The sequence below is a fragment of the Furipterus horrens genome, unplaced genomic scaffold (genome assembly GCF_987537825.1).
Source record: "Furipterus horrens unplaced genomic scaffold, mFurHor1.1.pri manual_scaffold_7, whole genome shotgun sequence".
Taxonomy (NCBI): Eukaryota; Metazoa; Chordata; class Mammalia; order Chiroptera; family Furipteridae; genus Furipterus; species Furipterus horrens.
In genome coordinates, this window is record NW_028327177.1 from 120,497,114 (window position 1) to 120,519,281 (window position 22,168).

The 22,168-nt window shown below is 37.6% G+C and overlaps 1 protein-coding gene across 1 annotated transcript in view; it reads left to right on the forward strand.

Annotated features, from left to right (window-relative positions):
- The window catches only part of KCNH8 (potassium voltage-gated channel subfamily H member 8), a 331,588-nt gene extending 310,702 nt beyond the window's left edge, over window positions 1-20,886 (forward strand). Inside the window, exon 16 of the mRNA XM_090283012.1 lies at window positions 20,079-20,886. Coding sequence (XP_090139138.1) covers window positions 20,079-20,786 — 708 coding nt within the window. The 3' untranslated portion in view covers window positions 20,787-20,886. The remainder of the gene's footprint in view (window positions 1-20,078) is intronic.
- Window positions 20,887-22,168: the final 1,282 nt, after the last annotated feature.

Here is a 22,168-nt window from a genome sequence, read left to right on the forward strand (position 1 = left end):
GAATGATAGGGCAAATTGTTTATATTTCAATGCATCTTATTTTAGCTAAATAATTTGATGTACCAGTGCCATTGTACTAATGTAGAGGACACTTACTCTGTAAGATTTATAATTTAAGGACAAAGAAACCCAGTATGCCAGTATAACAATACTTAACCATTACCATTACCTGGCATTACACTAAACATATAAATGGCAAAATAATAATAAAACTAGGCAGAAAAAAAATCTGCCAAACTTAATGAAAAAATAATCATAACCAAATCTTCATTTTCAAAATAAAAGAATGCAGGTAGCTTGTTAACTCAGCCTTGCTTACCAGGATGCACTTTGGCTCGAATGCTCTGATTGCCATTTTTTAGCATTTTATTTTGAATGTACATAAAAGAGCCAGTTATTATTAAGATATTTTAATCCACCTTGAGTCTTAAAAATATTAAGGAGAATGAAATATGTAATAGGCATTTAAAAATGAGCTTTAAAGAAACAATGACATATATTGACTTCTTTTTAGAGGGAAGTCTGGCTTCTCATACTATTTATTAACACCTTTTAAAAAAACTTTATTGAGACATAATTAAGATGTTACATAATTTATCCACTTAAAGTATACAATTTGAAGGTTTTGATGTCTTCATAGGGTTGTATATCCATCACATAATCAATTTTAGAACATCTGATTACCCCTCATAGAAACTGCACCTCATAGCTATTGCCCCTAATACCGACAACCACCCTCCTGTCCCACCTTGTCCAGCCCTAGGAAATCATTAATCTACATTATGTGCCTATAGATTTGCTTATTCCAGACATTTCATATAAATGCAATTATATAATATGGTCCTTTTGTGGTTGGCTTTTTCACTTAGCATAATGGTTCTCAAGTTTTATTCACAATGTGGCATACTACTACTTGATCCCTTTTCATTGCCAAATAATATTCCATTTCATGGATATACCAAATTTTTTGTCCATTCATCAGTGGGTTGGCATTTGAATTGTATCATTTTTTAGCTAATATGAATGACAGTGTTATGAACATTCATAAAACATTGACACAAGTTTTTGTGTAGACATGTTTTCATTTCTCTTGGGTAATCAAGTAAAATTGCTGGATCATATGGCAACTCCATGCTTAAAATTTTAGGAAGTGCCAGACTGTTTCCCAAAGCAGCATTTACACTGCCGGAGCAGTATATGAAGGTCCCACACTCTTCACATCTTTGCCAACAATTTTTATTTATTGTCTAAATTTTTATTTATAACCAATACTAGTATATATGAAGTGGTTTTCATTTGTATTTTTCTGATAACTAATAATATTGAACATCTTTTCATATGTTTATTGGTCATTGTACACCCTTGGAGAACTGTCTACTTAGATCCTTTATGCATTTAAAAATTAGGTTATCTTTTATATTGAGTTGTAAGAGTTCTTACAAGAACTGTTCTAGATACAAGTTATGATTTGGAATTTTCTTCCACTCTTTATGTCACCCTTTTATTTTCTGAATGGTTTCTTTTGAAGCTCCAAAGTATTAATTTTGGTGATATCTAATTTATCTATTTTTGTTTCATGTCATTTTGAGGTTGACTCTAAGAAATCACTGCTTAGCCCTGGTCAGTGTGACTTGGTTGGGCATCATACCATGAACCAAAAGGTTGTGGTTTGATTCCTGGTTTGGGCACATGCCTGGGATGTAGGTTCAGTCCCTTGGGGCACATTTGGAAGGCAACCAATTTATATTTCTCTCTCACATCAATGTTTCTAGCACTCTCTTTCTGCCTCCCTTCCCTTCTCTCTAAAATAAAAAATAAAATGTTATTTTTTTTAAATCATTGCCTATGCCAAGGTCATAAAATTTTATTCCTGTGTTTTCTTTTAAAATTTATATAATATGAGCTCTTATATTAGGTCTTTATCCATTTTTAGTTAACTTTTGTAATTAAATTTTATTTAATTTTTTTCATGTAGATATTCAGTTGTCACATCATTATTTGATAAAAACACAATGCTTTCCCCATTGAATGATCTTAGCACTCTTGTCGGAACTAAATTGATCATTATGGTAAGGGTTTATTTCTGGACTCCCAATTTTATTCTATTGCTCAGTATGTCTACCCTTATGATAGTACCATGTGACCTTGATTATTATTGCTTTGTTTTAAATTTTCAACGGATAAGTGCAAGTCCTCCAACATTTTTCTTCTCTTTCAAGATTGATTCTGGGTCCCTTGAAATTTCATATGAATTTTAAAGTAAGCTAGTCAATGTCTACAAAGAAGTCAGCTGGGATTCTGATAGGGAATGTGTTGAATTTTTTTTTTTTACCTTTTCTTGCTTAATTGTCCTGGCCAGAACTTCCAGTACATATGGAAAAATTTATTCTTCTCACTTGGCCTCTTGCGTTTTAGAGACCAACACAAAAACATCTGCTTTTCAGCGGTGACTGTGTTTGCATTACATTTCATAATTTGACCATAGATCATGTCCCTTAAAAATAGCTATTCCAGTCACCTTCTTATATTCACTCTTTTCTAAGGCTTTAAAAGATCATTTTATTTTTTAAATTTATTGGGGTGACAGTGGTTATCAGGGTCACATAGGTTTCAGGGGTATGTTTCTATGATACATGATCTGTACATTGCATTGTGTACCCACCACCCAAAGTCAATTCATTTTCTGTCACCATATATTGTGCCTCTTACAATCACTAAGACTGCAAGTCAAATTGCAAGTTTTATTTTATAGCATCAACATCTTTTAACTTTTCTTTCCTCATTTTCAACCTCCTCAAAAAGTCTAGTGAATGTTGATGAAATATTAAAGAGTCCCATATTCTCAGATAGGCACTGTCATAGAGAAAATTTTACTGGGATAACAAACTCCAAATCTCCTTGTTTAAAATTTACTTCTTATTCAAGCAAAATGCCTAACACTGGTCAGCAAAAGGGGGCACCACCACCTGGAACGTTACTGATTGGATACATTCATTTGAAAGGGGAGGTATGAGTTCTCTTTTGGCTCAAAAGATATACACATTATTTCTGTTTGCATTTTGTTAGCTGGAACTAATTCCATGGGTACAATTAATTTCAAGAAGCAAGAAAATATAATCTTCTGTGACTCCAGAAGAAATGGAAAACTGAAAATCAGCCAACACTAGTAATAGAAATAGCAATATCCAAAAGTTAACAAGGAAATTGTCTCCGCTTCCATTTTGCTCAAAATTGTATGCCAAAATAACCCAATTAAATGTATCATACAATATCCAGGCAAACAGATACAGATAATGAAATGATTTCTGCTCAAAAACAGAATAAGAATCTCTGTTGTCTAGGTTATACTTGAGAAAATTAGTAGACAAGTTTTATATTTGTATCGTTGAATCAGATCAGTGAAGTCACCTAAAGTCAAAGAAATTAAATAGTAACAACAGGTTGTTCTTTAATTAAGAGTTGCTTTACTACTTCTCTACATGGCTATGAAATACCAGGGTTCTATCAATTCACATAAGGAAATCTACATTAAGTAATACCTTATGGTAAAATTCATCCCTTGGTCCTCTGAATTAGAGATATCATTATATATTTTCATTGACAATTTATTCAACTGAAACACTAATAGAATCACCAGACTATCTCAATATCTGACTGTACAGTTTCTTTTCTTTCTTATCATGATCACACATAGTCCTTGACCATCAATTCTCAAAAACAAAATACAAACTAAGGCTGAATTTGAAATAAAAAATCAATTTAAGAGCTGGAAAAAACATTCTGCTTTTTTTTATTTTAATATATATATTATTGATGCTAAATGCTATATTTTGTGGACATGGGTTTATAAACTGGAACATATCAAACTAATTTATGATTTGTAGGATGTTTTTTGGTCATTTTCCAATTCTTAAGTCTATACATAGGCAGATTTGTAGCTCTCATGAAAGTTTTACTGATACAAGGAAGAAAGAATGAAAGAAAGAAAGAATGAATGAAAGAAAGAAAGAAAAAAAGAAAGAATGAAAGAAAGAAAGAAAAAATGAAGATCTGTTAAAAAAACTCAAAAGTTTATCCTGTGAAGTATGATTTTAAAATACATATTACTTTTGGAAATAAGTTGTTTTTGTCCTCCTTGCCTGTGATTACTTGTACATAGGCCTTTTCTCATCTTTGAAAGAGGGATTAACTGGATATATATCCCTAAGGGCCCAAGTAGAAACCAATGCCACATTCCAAATGGGCAATAAGAGCAGAGTTAAATAAAAAGAGTAATTACAAGAGAAGTATAATATAAGGAAACCACAAAGGATGCAACAGAAGTTCACCATAACAAGTAGGTCTGAAGAAGGGGCCAGAATAGAGAGAGGTTCCAGAATCTTGAGTAAGAGAAAGCTGTGTGGAGAAGGCCATCTGACAGAAGTGATCTTTTTTGGAACATAATGTGACTTCCTGACTACCTCAACCTTGCAGGGAGCACATACCCCAACCTCAGTCTCCTTCTTCCTTCCAGTCGGCTGATATTCTACAATGGCCAAACCCAACCAGAATCAAAGAGCCAATGAGCCTGTTGATGAAATCCATGTGAATCAGCCTCCAAGGAGCAATATTGATTAGACAGTGGATCTGTTCTAGAGATGCAAATGGAAAATACTGAGTAAAATGAGTTCCTATGCATCTAAACAAGTATAGAAAAATTCAAATGAAATTTAAATAAATAGTTAATTGTGTATTATAATAATTAGTTGATGATAGCTAGTTACTAACTGGCTACCAACTGATAGTTTCAGAATAACTGGTTATTTAAACAATATGAACATAAGTATTACCCCTTCATACCACCTAAATAATTTGTAAAGTTACATACTTTAAAAAAGAATATGCAGTTCTGCCATTTTCTATTCATCAATATGAAAATTAAATTCAATAATTGATGTAATCCAACAACCACAAATAAGGTAGTTGTTGTTTTTTAATAGGATCTTAGAGTTGGGAGGTATTGCAGAAGATTTTTCTTTCTTATCTTCTCCCTGGTACATGGATTTCCCATTTTTGTTTATTTTTTTATTTTTAAGTAATTTATTTATTTGTTTGTTTGTTTGTTTGTTTTTAGAGAGAGGGGAAAAGAGAAAGAGAGGGAGAGAAACATCACTGTATGGTTGCCTCTCACTTGCACCCCCAAGTAGGGACCTGACGTGCAACCTAGTCATGTGCCCTGACTGGGAATCGAACCAGTAACACTTGGTTCGCAGGCTGACACTCAACCCACTGCGCCACAGCAGCCAGGGCTGGATTTCCCCTTTTTAAACATGAGAACACTAATATGTTTCAAAAGGGCTCTAATTCCTCTAACATTGATCCCACCTCCAATCTCCTATGAATTTTCTTGACTTTTCTATTCTAAAGCCTAATTTTCAAGTCCCTTCTCTGAACTGCAACACCTTGCTTTCTACTTCTGCCATTCAATATTTGCTTTTACATAGTTTCATACTATTTTTTATTTTATTTTATTATATTATTTATTTTGTGTACATTTCTTCCTTCCTAGAACAGAGCACAAGGCTCTTCAGAACTTGAATTATATCTCCAAAACTTCTGTGAATTTGCTCAAAATAATAATGACAACTATTATAATTATTGTCATTTTTATTATATTTAGAGTATTCATACTTCACTGAATGCCCTGTATCTCAAGTAACTCAATATTCAGGACTAGAAAATAAATATACATAATTATGAGAAGGTTTGGATTTTTTTTTTTTTTTTGGTTTTTCGATTACAGTTGTCCCCTTTTCCCCTAATTTCTCTCCCCCACCCAACCCACCCCCTCTCCCGCAATCATATCCCTCCCCGTTGTCCATGTCCATGAGTCATTTATACGGGTTCTTTGACTAATCCCTTCCCTTACTTATCCCCCTTCTCTCCCTCTCCCCTCCCCCCTATTGACTGCTATTCTGCTCTTTGTTCTATTTAGTTCCTTTGTTTGTGTTGTTCTTTAGTTTCCTGTATTAGGTGATATCATATGGTATTTTTCTTTCTTTGCCTGGCTTATTTCGCTAAGCATAATTCTCTCTAGTTCCATCCATGTTGTTGCAAATGGCAGGAGTTCCTTCTTTCTTTCTGCTGCATAGTATTCCATTGTGTAAATGTACCACAGTTTTTTGATCCACTCATCTACAGATGGGCACTTAGGTTGTTTCCAGCACTTAGCTATTGTAAACAGTGCTGCAATGAACATAGGGGTGCATAAGTTCTTTTGAATTGGTGTTTCAAGATTCTTCAGGTATAATCCTAGTAGTGGAGTCGCTGGTTCAAAAGGCAGTTCTGTTACAGAACCCCTGGGCTACTCCAGTTGAAAACAAACCCACGGGCTCTTTAGTTAGGGGCCCGATTGCCCGCCGCCAAAATTATAACTCTCAATACCAGAGTTTAGTGAAAAGAAAAAGAATTGCTTATTTAACAGTTATATAGATTTAGTTATTTGCGGATTTCTGTTAAGTCTTATGTTCTTTAAAACACCCATAAACACATATCCTTGCCTCCCCCCCACCAAACCAGGCTAGTTTTAGAAAAGTCAGAGAAACACTTTCCCTACTTTCCAAACACAGTTCAGCTTTACCAGTAGCCGCCAATCATTCAATCCTGACTGGGAGACCTCGTCTGTGTTATGGGGTCCACCAGCTTTTAACACAGAACCTCGTGGATTCTCGGCCTCCTTGTAATCTGTATAGTTAGTCCTTTTGTAATCCGCACAGTCCACCTTAACCTTAGTTAAATCCGCACAGTCAGACTTAACCTTAGTTAAATCCGCACAGTCAGCTCGCCTAAAATGTCTGCCGCTTATTTTTAAATCCCTGACTACGTCCTCTGATGTAGTGGGTGCGGTAACCAGTTCTGACCATTCACAGAACCTTACGCAGGTTCTGTGTGCTTTCTCCATACCATCCCCTGGTTCAAGACTCCTCCCATCTACCTGAGGCTTTGGATGCATTAAAGCCATTTTGCATAAAAAAGACACTAGCCACTGGCCTCAGGCATGCGGAGGCATTCTGAAAAGCTGCTTCCTTCTCCCCATCCCCCAGCTGCAAACTCTGGGGTTTTTTTGGGAACACCCCTGTTTCTGTAACAGTTCCATTTTTAATCTTTTGAGGTAATTCCATACTGTTATCCATAGTGGCTGCACCAGTCTGCATTCCCACCAACAGTGCAGTAGGGTTCCCGTTTCTCCACATCCTCGCCAGCACTTGTTGCTTGTTGATTTGTTGATGATGGCCATTCTGACTGGTGTAAAATGGTATCTCATTGTGGTTTTTATTTGCATCTCCCTGATGGCTAATGATGTTGAGCATTTTTTCATGTGTCTATGGACCTTCTGTATGTCCTCTTCGGAGAAGTGTTTGTTCAGGTCCCTTGCCCATTTTTTAATTGGGTTGTTTGTTTTCTTGATGTTGAGTCATATCAGCTCTTTATATATTTTGGAAATCAGTCCCCTGTCTGTGATGTCATTGGCAAATATGTTTTCCCATATGGTTGGTATCCTTTTCATCTTGCTGATGTTTTCTTTTGCTGAGCAGAAACTCTTCAGTTTGATGTAATCCCATTTATTTATTTTTTCCTTTATTTCTCTTGCTTTAGGAGATGTATTCGTAAAGAGATTGTTATGTGAGATATCTGATCTTTTCTTTTTTTTTTCTTTTTTTAGATTTAATGTGTTTTATTGATTAAAATATTACATTTGTGCCAATTTCCCTTCCCTCTACTCCCCTCCACCCGGTGGCCCCCCTCCCTCCAGTTGTCCCCCCCTTTTAGATTATGTCCGTTAGTTGTGCATACAGTTCCTCCCAACCTCTCTCTGTCTATTCCATTCCCTCCTACCATGATCCCCAATTCCTATATCATCTCCCTCCCTCTCCCCACTCCCCCTCCCTGTTGACCTCCCCCCAATATGCTTCCCGTACCCACAGTTCCTTTTCCACTCTCGTTGCCTGTTTAGTTTGCCTTTGTTTCATCTCCCTAGCTTCTGTTTTTTAAACCAGTCCCTTTAACATCTCATATAACAGTGGTTTGGATCTAATGAACTCTTTCAGTTTTATTTTGTCCTGGAAACACTTTCTCTGTCCTTCTATCCTGAATGACAATTTCGCTGGATAGAGTATTCGTGGTTGTAGGTTTTGGATTTTCATTACTTTGAATATTTCTTGCCAGTCCCTTCTTGCTTGTAGGGTCTCCCTTGAGAAGTCAGCTGATAGTCTAATTGGGACCCCTTTGTACATAATTCTTTTCTTCTCTCTTGCTGCTTTTAAGATTCTCTCTTTATCTTTAATTTTTGACATTTTGATTATAATGTGTCTTGGAGTGGTTCTCCCTGGGTCCAGTCTCTTGGGAACTCTCCTTGCTTCCTGGACCTGCAAGTCTATTCCCTTCCCCAAGTCTGGGAAGTTCTCCTTTATTATATTTTCACTCAGTTTTTCAAGTTCTAGTTCATCTTCCTCACTCTCTGGCAAACCAATGATTCTTATGTTGGGCCTTTTATAGCTGTCCCAGAGGTTTCTGATCCTCTCATTGTTGCTTCCCATTTCCTCTCTCTGCATTGGTTGACTGCTTGTTCCTTCTCCATATTCCAGTTTGTTGAAATGAACTCTGGATTTTTTTCCTCACCATCTGTCTCGTATGCGGTTTTGTTCCTTTCGTTATGAATGTTTTTCGCTTCTTTCTTATCTTTTTCCTGCTCTTTTGTGAATTCTGTAAGCCACCTGATAAGCCCAGAACTGAGCCTCTGACAGGTTTCTTATCTGTTCATCTGTCAGGTTCTCTATCTGTTGCCTGGTGAGCTGTGTCACCGGGATTTCTATAGTTGTCTGCCTCATTTTGACAGATGCGTTTTGTTTTCTTGGGCTGGCTGTGGGGGCAGTGCCTGCGTACGCGTTACAAATCAGCGACTGGCGCCTGTCTGCGACCTATTTCGCAGCCCTGTGGTGCTTTCTTTGGGGGCGGGGGTCCAAGATGGATTCACACAGTTATTCAGCTAGGAGACCGGGATCCGTCCTCCCGCCCCCCTGGGCCTCACTGTTCAAGGCGATGCGGCGGCCGCTCTCCCCAGCGCTGGGGTCGCGCACTGCCAGGGGCCGGACCGCAGCCGGGATTTCTTGCCGCCCCGCCGCCGCGGTCTCAGGTGCGATCGCAAATAGCGCTGCCCTCTTTAACTCTTACCTGCCCAAATGGCACCGCTGGTTTATAACTTCATATGTTGGGCTTCCGTGTAGTTTTATTTTCTGGAATTTCTAGTTATCCTTTGTTTTGAAGTAGTTGTATTCCTCTCTAGTTGTAGAGGGAGACCTAGCGTGTCCGTCTAAGCCTCCATCTTGGCCGGAAGTCGATATCTGATATTTTCTTGCCTATGTTTTCCTCTAGGACTTTTATGGTGTCACGGCTTACATTTAAGTCTTTGATCCATCTTGAGTTTATTCTTGTGTGTGGTGTAAGTTGGTGGTCTAGTTTCATTTTTTTGCAGGTCCCTATCCAGTTCTCCCAGCACCATTTGTTAAAGAGGCTCTTCTCACTCCATTTTATGTTCCTTCCTCCTTTATCAAAGATTAGTTGACCATAGAGGCCTGGGTTTATTTCTGGACTCTCTATTCTGTTCCACTGATCTATATGTCTGTTCTTATGCCAGTACCATACTGTTTTGATTACAGTGGCTTTGTAGTATTGTTTGATATCTGGTGTTGTGATTCCTCCTGCTGTGTTCTTCTGTCTCAAGATTGCTTTTGCTATTCGGGGTCTTTTTTGGTTCCATATGAATTTATGGAGTATTTGTTCTAGGTCTGTGAAATATGTCATTGGTATTTTAATAGGGATTGCATTGAATCTGTAAATTGCTTTGGGTAGTATGGCCATTTTGATGATGTTGATTCTTCCCATCCAAGAACATAGTATTTGCTTCCATTTATTTGTTTCTTCCTTAATTTCTTTCTTCAATGTTATGTAATTTTCAGAGTACAGGTCTTTTATCTCTTTGGTTAAGTTTACTCCTAGGTACTTTATTTTTCTTGTTGCTATAGTAAATGGTATTTTCTTTTTTGTCTCTGTCTCTGCTATTTTATTGTTGGTGTACATGGATTTTTATTTCAGTTATTTTACTAGAGAACAAAAAGACACCTGGAGAAATGAGGATCAGCATTTCCCATTCATTTGTGCATAATTATAAATAAACACAATAAACATAAAACAATACAAAATTAGTTCAATTTCCTTTTTGTGCTTATATGACCACATAATAGGTAGAATTTGAAATAATCAATTGTTATAAATAATAGGTAAAAGAATTCTTCTGAAACAAATAAGCAACCTCTGCTTGATATTAAATTTAAGACTTGATTTAATTATGAACAGGTAATTTTAGGATAGGATAGTTTTAGAAAGGGCTTTTCAAAAAACACTGAGCCTTGTCTGGTGTGGCCCAGTGGACTGAGCACCAGCCTGCAACCCAAAAAAGCCTGCATTTCTGGTCAGGATGGCAGCATAGGTAAACACAGCTCTCATCCTTGCACGACCACATTAACATTGCAACTAAATTATCAAATGACCATCACTCAGAACCATCAGAAATCAAGTTGAATGGAAGCCTGACAACTATGGAATTAAAGAAACCACAGAGATCCAGACTGGACTAATCTAAATGAAGAAAAAGATTTTTCAAAAGGACTTTAAGGGAAGTGTCAAATATTGAAGAAAAGCAAAGAAAATGTAGCATACAAAAAATACAAGTTTCTGAAGAAGCCAAAATAAGGATACCAAACAAACCCTAAAAATGATAATTCAATAAAACTCATATGAAATATTTTTTAAAAAGAAACTACACATTGACATCACATACTCCGGTGAAATTACTGGACTTTAAAGTAAGAAAAAAATTCTTCTGGTGTCTAGCCAAAAATGATTTTATAAAGGATTGACAAGGGAAAATCCTGGACTATCACCAGACTTTTAGATAGCAACACTTTATGAAGGAAATGAAGTAGTATACAGGATATGTAAGAATCTTAAGAAAAGAAAATGTAAACTAAGAATTTTATATCCAGCAAAATTTTTATCAACATGAAAGGATTCAGGGAATATTATTTGTATATACATTTCCTGAAGAATGTACTAGAAAACAAAATTCAGAGAACCAAGATGATTTGAAAAACATTGTCACAGGACATGTTTATTACCATTAAATATGTACTTATTTATAGCACCAAATCTAAACGAAAATTAAGAGAGAGAAAATATAAGTTGTCAAAGGCCATATGCTCAGAAACTGTAAATATAGTATAACCATTAAAGGAGGGTGTGAAAAGAGAATTAGGATAGAATATGCTTTCGGTAATCATAATTTGTAATGGTAGCATTGGTATGGATATACTGAAACTATTGTATGTGTAATGAGGGATAAAACAAATGAGTATTATTCTAATGTTATCATCCTCTGTACCTCAATAACCAAAACTGACAATGTTAAAATAGAAGAGATAGAAATTTAATATACAATGTTAAGTAAAAACCCTGTAATTCTGAAATAGAATTAGAAGCACTAGTATGAACCTATGTAGTATCATACACACATACATCTCCAAGCTCTTTCATCAGAAAAGGAGTACAAACAATGACCGGCCCAATAACAGTAAACATCGCTATGCCTCTAGTATTGTCTTGACATACAATTTCCCACTTAAAGAATCCAGAGTTTCTTGGATAAGTGGCTGTTTCCACTTCTAGGGTATGAATTACGTATACATGATGAGCCTGGAACACCATAGTATTCCAGATAACAAGAAAGCAATCAAACACAACTAGGATGATGTCAGAAGAACTCAGGAGCCAATATAGAGTCTCCTATTGGCCAAACATGGGAAAATTTGAGATTTAGTAAGGATAAGAAATGCAGTGGATCGAAATACGTAAAATAGATAACAAATGCTCCAAGATGCCACCGTAGAAAACTCCTGGATTTCCCTCCTCTGATGGACACACTGACTGTACATCTGCACAGAGAACAATTCCCTCTGAGAGAAATACAAAAACTAGCTCAGTGGTGCCTGTGCACCAGGCAAATGAGAGAATACCTACAGGGGAACAGACAGGAGAGGCTGAGACATACTCTTGCCATAAACCCCACCGTTGGCACATTGCCATGCAATCAGCAGGAAACCCCCAATTGCCAGCTTCTCTCTAAGGAGTGAAGGACATGGACCACATACAACATGCCCCCAGCTTTTAAGGCTCCTGCCCAAGGGGTGGGCCCCCAAAGCACCTAGCTTTAAAAGCCAAAGAGGTTTATGTTTACAGGTTCCACAGGCCTATAGCAAACAATGAAGCAGTTTTTTAATGAGCATCCCTGTGGCTATAGAGCCAGGCTCAGCACAGAGGGAGCAAGTAAAAATGCCCATCTCCCAGTTTCTTCTTGATAGGGTTTTGACTGCATACTTTCCCAGCTACTGCCTGAGGGTCCAGCTTCTAATCAGCTTACATCTAGGTACTTGCTCAGACCCCACCTGTTGGGACAAAGATGGGTCATGGCAAACCCTCATACTGAGAGCCATCAAGAACAAAAAGACAGCAGCTTTGACAAACACAGTGTAAACCTCAAGACTCCACACACACACACACAAACCTTAGAATCAATTTAGTGAAGCTGTGGGATTACAAAATTAATACAGAAAATCAGAGGTGTTTCTAAACACTAACAATGAACTATAATAAAGAGAAATTAAGAAAACAATTCCATTTACAATAGCATCAAAAAGAGTAAAATATGTGGATTGACTGTGTGAGAGAGGGGAGGTGGAAGGGCAAGGGAGTGCAATGGGGGGATGGGACAACTATAATAAAAAAACAATTAAAAAAATAATAAAATACTTAGAAATAAATTTAACCAAGGAGGTGCAAGACTTGTACACTGAAACTACAAAATATTGTTGAAAGAAATTAAAGAAAATCAAAAAAGATGAAAAATGCAATGATAGACTTTCCAAAGGAAATGAGAAAAGCTGGTTACACTAAATTTTAAACTCTATTGAAACATCAGTATATAAGGAGTTAACAAAAGGGACTAGATTCATAAGAACAGGAACTAATGATCTGACCCTGTAAAGTGTAGACCAGCAGCATCAGCATCCACAGGGAGTTTGTTAGAAATGCAAAATCCCAGGCCACACCCCACACCTACTGAACCTGAATATGTACTTGGGTCAAGAGCCTCGGGTGATTTTTATGCGCATTAAATCTTTACAAGCAGTGTCCTATATGGTTGGTATTCAAGAGGAGATAGGTTTTGTTTGGTGTTCACTGAGAGCAGTGAGGAGGCCTTAGCCAGATAGCAATTTGGGTACTAATTAAACTTTATCACAAGAAGCAGAAAAATAGATGAGAAAAGAAATCAAAAAGTTGATAAATAATGAATTACCATAGTACAGCTAAAGTAATAAAGTTATGTCCAAAGACCTGGGCTTGCAGAAATTCAATGAAACCACTGGAGTAATCACTTTCAAGACTATAATTGGTCATTTTGTATTGGTAATGCTAGACTTATAATTCTTCTCTTACTATAATGTAAGAGGCATCAGATGCACCTGCAAAAGTAAAACCCTTGGTACTATTCCTGTGTGACCTTGAATAAGCCACTTCACCTCCCAACATTCTAGTCTCTCCAGCTGCAGAGATTTACAACTTTCATTAGTAACTGGATTGAGAGCCTCATCTGGATAAAATTCATGCAAGTGACGAGTATGATTATTATTTTAGCTGACAGATAAAAAGACTGTCACTTGTTTTTGAATGCTTTGTGAAGCAAAAGACACAAGGATAAAATTGGCCGATCATCTTTTTTGTTTTGCCTGCTAATGGAGTTTGATTGAACTTGTCTGAATCCTATGATAAATACGCAACATAACAAAGGATTAAATGAAAGACCATTTAATTACCTGAATCAGAGCTTGTAAAAATGTATATGTGTTCATGGCAGGGGGAGAGGATTGGTGTAATTAGCACCCCTGAATTTAGGAAAATTGTGTCTAGCAGGAAAATGTGTACATGTTTGGCAAAAATTGAGTGATGGGTCAAGAACTCTTCAAGCTAAGAAGATTATATTAACAGATGCATTTCCCATCTGTTCACTGAATGCACAAAAATGGAAATCACATTTTTTTTTCTATCAACTGAAGTTCCAGTTATACTAAGAGTTCATGATTCATACTGTACCAATAGCCAAGGCCAGGAAGTATAAAACATGAGTAATATAATATGAAAGAAGGCTATTTCTATGTGAAATGAAAAATATTGTCAAAGACACATTCTGGTCTTCATTATGAAACTCACACTCCTATCCCCAAAAGGCACAATCTAAAGACACATCAGAACAGCAAATCTGTGTTTGCACCAAATGCACACTATCTCACTACCAAAGCTGGCAGGGCACAGTGTTACTGGGACAATAGGTCACCAGCATCACAGATGGATTCTTTGCACCAAGTAATAACATAATATTTTAAAATTTCTCCCAATTTGAAATGGCAGGGTTTTCCATAAGACACTGAAATCATATCAAATATTATTACCCGCTAGAAGTATACTGACACTTATGTCTGTGTCCTGCAATGCTATTTAGGGGAGATTAGCAAAAATTCTTTGAGTTCAAATGAAAATAACAGAAACTCATACTAAGAAATTAACCATGCAACTTAATATTCATTAAATTATCTATCAACAAAGATTTGTAAATGGCAGAATTTGTGCAGAGCCTTTAGCTATTATAAAGAACAATAAAGACTAGTCATACCTGCCCACACCCCACATTGGTCTTGATTCAATTTTAATCCGCACCAAACTGCACATTGTTGTATTTGGGCTCACACATGCTTTATATAGAATTCTCAATTTATCTGACTGAAACTACTCAAAACTTAGATAGGAAATACAGGATTTTAATCAATATTTTTCAAAGTCTCTGGTTTTTGCTGTTACTATTTACTACTTCAAAGATCCATACAAGACAATGCTAAACTTTGGAGATTGTTTCTTCCAATATTAATTATGTCAAAGCATTAACAAGAATTGATTTATCTCTCCATGCTGAGGCTAAAGCAGAGTTATATAAGTAACTGCTTTTATTTTATTTTATTTTATTTTATTTTTTTGTCTAAATGTTTCCTGGGTACCAGGCAGAAGCTTTCAAATAAACTTAGCATTTGTGTTATGTTACTGAATTGAGACACCTGGAATTTTTATATAATACCAGTTATACGGGGAATAAACTTTAACATCCATTATATTATTTCATTCTCAAGAAAGCCCTCATGGAAATAGGACTCAGAGAGGGTGAGAAGTAACATCACGTCAATGGAGCAAATTAAACATGAGAGGAGAAAACCAGATACTCTAGAAATGTAGGCAACAATGACTATTTCAAAGCCAACAGAAGTTCTGAGAAACCTGGATATGACAGAAATAGAAAAATGATGGCAGCTAATGATTTGCTTCTTAGAGGTATGGAAAGACCAGTGTGTGGATTATTGTGGACAGTTGACAAGTCTGAACCACTTGGAAGCACAGATGGTGTTTTCACCACTTCTTTCTAACAGTTGGGACATTGGAAAGGATAGAGAAATCTTGGATGTGAACACTCGCCTATGCAGATGGTGATGGTGAATTGGTTTGGCCAACAGTTCCAGACTGATGGGTTCTTATTCATAGAAGAATGAGAAGGAGGAGGAGAAGAAAGAGGAAGAAGAGAAAATAATAAAGAAAATCTAATAATACACAACTATGAGGAAAATGTGTATTGAGTTATGATTTTTTAATCTATTTATAAATAATCAGAAGACCATATCTAAATATCCATCCAGGGAAGCAACCAAGGATGTAAAAGGTTTGCCAAAGTAAAACAACTCTGACAACTTTATTGAATTTGTCACTTGGCACTCATGATATAGCCATGAGATATGGGAGTCAGTTAATAGGAGGAAATTCCATGGAAATCAAGTTTATGCTGAGACAAGTGTCAAAGCAGGAAGATAAATGAAGTCTAGCAGAAGTCTTGGCCAAAGGAGATCTATTTCTACAATTATGGAGGAAAAACAATAACAGGGATTCTTAACAGTGGAAATGCCGTCTGCTCTTAAACCTAGAGGATAACCAAGGATTTGCTTTACGATCTTTGTGTTTAAAAAATTTAACAGTCATAATACATACTCTAAATATATTTACTTGGGACAAAGGGCCAATTACAGACGCCCCAATATAATTTTGGAGTAACTACCCTCTAAGATATTTATGATAAAATTATGAGATAAATTAACAACAAAACTGAAGGTGATATAAGACCTGGTCAGGAAGCCCAGTTGGTTAGAACAGTGATTTTCAACCTTTTTAATTTGAGGACACACATAAACTAATTACTAAAATTCTACAGTGCACCAAAAAATATATATTTTTTGCCAAGCTGACAAAAAATAGGTACAATTTTGATTTATTCACATCGGACAACTATTATTGTGTTGGCTGTTGTCATTTTTTTATTTGTCTTTCTCCTTCCTCTCCTCCCTCTCTCTGAAATGAATAAGTAAAAATTTTTAAAAATAGTAATATGAGGACCAGATCTTCAAAATGGCAGCAATTGCATTAATTTATGCATTCAAGAGTTACTGAGTGCATGTTGTGTTTCAGGTATTGCCCAAAGTCCAGGAGATACTAAGATAAATAACAATTTCTACCCTCAAGGAACTCAGTCTCATTGGGGGCAGACAGTCCTGTATGATGCTCAGACAGCTGTGTGACAGTCAATAAGCTGTCAGAGAAAAGCTCTACAGAGAAGATGGGGAATTCTAAGTTTGAAGGAAAAGAAAAACCTTAACCAAACAGAAAGGGGCCAAGGAGAAGAGCACTTAGAGAGAACAGTGCATGTAAGTATAGGGAGCTGAGGATCTCACTGTGGTCATTCTGATGGGAAAACACAGGGAATGGGGCCAATGAAAAATGAGGTAGCGCTTATGAAGGTCTTTATAACCTGCTCAAAAAGAGATTATATTTTCTAATATGAGTGACAGAAAACATTTATAGATTTAAGGAGTTCTAGGTGGGAAAACTTTGGTTCATTTGATCTGGATGATGTTTTTGTTTTTGTTTTTATTGAACTGATTCTGCAATACTCTGGTTTTAAGTTGTATTTTGAAGACATCTCTCCTTAAACAGATTGAGCCTTGTTCACAAAGCAGCCCCAATAACCTTTTCAGCCAAGGTCCATCTTCTTCCTGTGCTGTGGAAAAGCTTGGACCTCCCTGACACACATACAAAGTGAAGACGCCACATTCTTGGCTTTGCATATTTGATTAAGATCAACGTCTTTCTTATTTCAGAATGAATTTTGTTAGCAAGCCTGGCAGGAAGCAGTAAACAAAAGTACAGTGAAACATTACAGCATTTTTGTGGCAGTATATTGTCAATTTTGGTATTACTAGGGTCTCCACCTCTAGGAGATGCCATCTCTCCTTGTGACAGCTGGCTTTGTCCTGGTAAGGGAGAGATTCCTTACCTAATAGGTATGAATTCACTTGTGTAAATTTATAAGGTGCAGGGGTGTGTCCCCAGTGATACAGTGACAGGAATCTTCTCTAACATAAATTGATTGTTACCCTCTAGAGCTAAAGAAAGCTCTATTTCCTTGGGTTCTTTGCTTCTTTTAGTTCAAGCTTAATATAGTAATTTTGTTTCCTAAAAATATTAATGCTTGTTTACATTTCTGCAACCAGTCAAGACTGGATTCCCATTCAAAGTTCATGGCCTCAAAATTGCAGCAAATGCACAGTAAAATTAGGTGTCAAGAGTATAGCCATAGAAAGGCATATCAGCCATAGCAAAATATCTGCTTCTTATGAATGCTACAAATATAGTTCATCAAGACTACATCTGTTAATTTATTATTTGGTTTAAGATTTTTTTCCTATTGCAAACCTCTTTCGCTGTTTTTGCATTCATATAATTTGCTATGAAGAGGTTTTACTGCACTTAATCAGTCCCCTAGCTTTTTTAGAGATGGCACTATATACTTCTCTGATGTTAAATTATCATTTCAATCAGCTTTTACACATGAGGCTACTTTTTTGTATCATCTGTGCTTTTCACAAATTCTGACCACATTAGCAAAAATCTCTCAACTCTTAAGCAATATCTTTTTCCACGTGTAATATGCTATAACAGAAAGAACACCACACTTAAAAGGCTTGAATTATAAACCATAGAATAAAGGACTTTAAAAATCTCATTTAACCTCTGGATCCTAGTGTCCTCATTTTACAGGTGAGGCAATAATAATGTATCCCTGTCTATCTTGGCACTGTTTGTAGATTCGATTGGGAAAACACATTATAAATTTTCTCAAACATTTACTGAACAACATAATCGTTGATATGCCTAAAATGCAAATTGTTCTTTGAAGATTCTGTCTTTATTCAATCTGCCTATAAAGCTTATCGGAAACATTTTTATTAGAAACTGAGCTACTACTGCCCTAGTGAGTTTGATACAGGAATTAAGCTTAGACGGCCCCCAGGAATGGATGGTTAATGTGTCCCTTCAAACACCTCATTAAGTCTCAGTGTTTTCTTCTGAAATTTTGATAGAAGAGCTAATCAATCCAAGATAGAACTCATGGGTGAAATTCTCCAATGCTGAGACCCAGATGCTGATTTAAGCCTGATCCAGGCACTTTAGAATTGAGCCGTGGCCAGCTATGACATCAACAACCTGCAGTGAAAATTTCAAAACACATAGAATCTTTCTCACACTCAGGGTTTCAGGCTAAGAGGTATCTTTTTGTTGCCAGAAGTTTCAGATTTGCTGAAAGGGATGAACAAGTATTCGATTGAGTCCCTCCAGTTCAATGCCAACAGCAAGACAGAAACAGTTTGGCCTGGCAATTTCAAGGCAGGTGTTACCAGTTGGTCGCCTGAACCATAGAAAAATCTCCTTCTGGCCTTTTCCAGATGCCTGATTGAACGGCACTACCTCCTGATGGGCCTGCCAGGGAAAATTAGTTTCAGAATTCATTCAGAGGAAGTGGACTGAATTAAGTTACTAAATAAACTAGGCATGTATACTTAAATGTTGAAAAAATCTTCTCAAATCAACAATTTTGATTTGGGCATCATTGAAGCTGAACTGCCTGTTTTGTTTTATTTTCCAGTGGTATTTATCCAGTGGCTTCAGTTTCTTATATTGGAGTTTTGTGGTCATGGTAGTAAAATCAAGCCAGAGAAAGTCCTTTATAAAAATAGACCCTTACAGTAATTAAGACAAAATGAATGAAGACTCCTCAGTGGTTCTTAAGTGTTTGGGGATCAAGGGTCCTTTGAAAATCTTAGGAAAGCTGAACGTCTCACCTGGAACAGTAAATTAAACCCATACCACACAATTTGGGTTACAATCCCGCGGGGTTCCAGGCTACCAGCAATGGTTACCTGTAATCACCTACATTGCAGGTCTTTTTCTTTCCTAACTCATTTTGCAGCTTTCCCCCTTCCCACGGATTCCCTCCCTCACAAATCTGGAGTGAGTTCTTACTCACTACTCTCATCCTCACTGAAGGCCAGTTTGTCTCTGGCGAGATCATCATTCTCTGGGTGTCTGCTCTGGACTGGTGGTGTGCAGAGTGCTTCACATGCAAAGCCCCAGTTCGCACTGTTGGGAAATACCTGGGATGAGCTGTGTGCACCACTGTGCACCTGCTACTCCGAGGAAGGAAAAGATACTGTCTGTATTGAAGAGATACAGGCAATGCAATGAGGGACCCACATCTCTAATTCTACTCAAGAACCCCAGAAACATGGATTAAGAGTGCCACACTAGGTCTCTCTGGTTTCCCTCAGAATGAGGATGGCCTTAGATCAGGTACCCGGTTGCCCCATTCACCCTTCAGACTTGACCGGAGCTGGAGGTGGAGCAGCCTTTCAGACCTTGATAAGAAACCTCCCTTCTGACTCACTGCTCTGAAGTCATTACCAGGCACTTCTGACCATTGCCTTTGCTTTGCTTTGTCCAAACAGGTAACAACACTGACTCAGGAGGTCTCCCAGTTAGGTAAAGACATGAAGAATGTGATGCAACTTCTAGAAAACGTTCTGTCACCTCAGCAGCTTTCACGGTTTTGTTCGTTGCACACCCCCTCTGTGTGTCCCTCCAGAGGCAGCTTACAGACCAGGATGACCTGGAGTGCGCACCAACCCTGCCTACACTTGCAAGCAGGTGGAGCTGCTTATAGCCAAGCACAACGTTGTCACGGTAATGTCACCTCAGACGTTTGGATCGTGGACCCCTCCTCTGTGGAGAGCAGCCCCCAACGAACTGGAGCTCCTGAGCAGCAAAATCCTGCAGGGGGTGAACCTTATAATTCTCCAAACCCTGATTTTTCAACTGCCCACCACCAGGTTGCCCAAGAAGGTCCCTTGCAATTCATAAGGTGCATCTCTCCACATTCAGATACGACGCTGACACCTCTGCAGTCCATTTCCGAGACCCTCTCGTCCTCTGTCTGCTCCTCCTCGGAAACGTCTTTGCACCTGGTTCTCCCGAGCAGGTCAGAGGAGGGCAGCTTCAGCCAGGGAGCTGTGAGCTCCTTCAGTCTGGAAAACTTGCCAGGATCTTGGGATCGGGAAGGAATGGCGTCAATCTCTACTGAACCCTTGGAGAACTTTCCATTGGAAGTTGTCACAAGCACAGCGGAAGTGAAAGACAATAAAGCCATAAATGTATGATATTTAGTGCACGTGGGGCAGCTACCAGTTTTAAATCCACCACTGCATGATGGCTTTAGTCACCTTTTTTGCCTCTGGCATTCATGAAGACTGAGGAAGTTGTGAGTCCAGCAGGAGAGAGCTGAGGAGCCAGGCAAAGGCACATCACCTCCACACTGTAGCCAACACTTTTCAAGATCCTAGAAATGTAATAGACACATTTTCCTGTACAGGTATTAAATTACTGGTCTGTCTGACAGACTTTGATAAAAGTCCAAAGACCCCGAGGGTCTGAGCAGCTAGAAGTCCCAGACAGAGAGTTTGTGGAATTGTTTTGGCCTAGGTGGCTTTTGTGAAGGGCAGCAAAGGTTTTTCCTGAGTGCCTATTTGTCATTATTGAACAATATCCATAGCACTGTTGGCGTCGGGAGCACACAGCTCCTGCTGACTTATTTTTCTCTTTGTGAAGGCAAAGGGACAAATATCACTGCATGTCATCTCCTAGACAATCAAACAGAGCTGGTGGCCAGTGGTTAGCTATTGCACGTTATTTGCCATGTAAATGAATGTCTTTATTTATCAAAAAAAAGAGAGGCTATTTTTATATCCTTGGTATGAAATATGTATTTAAACTATTTAAACTATTTATAAAGAAATGAATGTTTTCTTTTCATTTTGGTAAAAAGCGCTTGCCATTTTAACAAGAAATGCACTACTGTTATGTATAGTAGGTCAAAAACTATTTATTATTAAGAGGATGTAGTTTCCAAAGGAATCCCCATCTTATCTGCATGCAGTTTGTATCAAATGTATCCTCACATTTCTGGATTACACAAGAAAAGTGAGGTCCTATTTTACAAGTCAAGTGAAAACAGGGACTGAGTGTCAGGTACAGAAGCTCTGGCACGGTGATGGGGAGCATGCCACTGACTGCTGACTCATGTCTACAACCTGAATCAAGGCTTCCTAGGGTGCCACATAAATGTCCCTCCTCTAGGTGTCATACTTTGTTGTTCAGAAACCCAGAAGTAGTCTGTAGAATATAAGCTCTCAAGTACATTGAGCCATTTTGGCCTCCAAATGAAGGAAAAAAATCTTAGGTGTCTCCTTCCCCTGCGCTGTTCTTTCAGGGGAGGTTGTAGACCAGAGAAAATTCTGAGACTTCTGAGCTATGGCTTGTGAGAGAGATTCCACTTGAATTGGATCAGCACTTTAATTTTTTTTTTTAAGCTCTCAACAATGCTATAAGTTATGTGGAGCAGGTGTCTGCGTTTTCATTTTGCAGAAGGGGGGAAAAAATGTGTCCGAGAGATTACACAGCAAGGGTGCTGGAGAAAGTCTAGAACTTATAATGCTTTCTACATCTCAACCAGCATGCAAACTCAGATGCTGGCTGGGTAAGG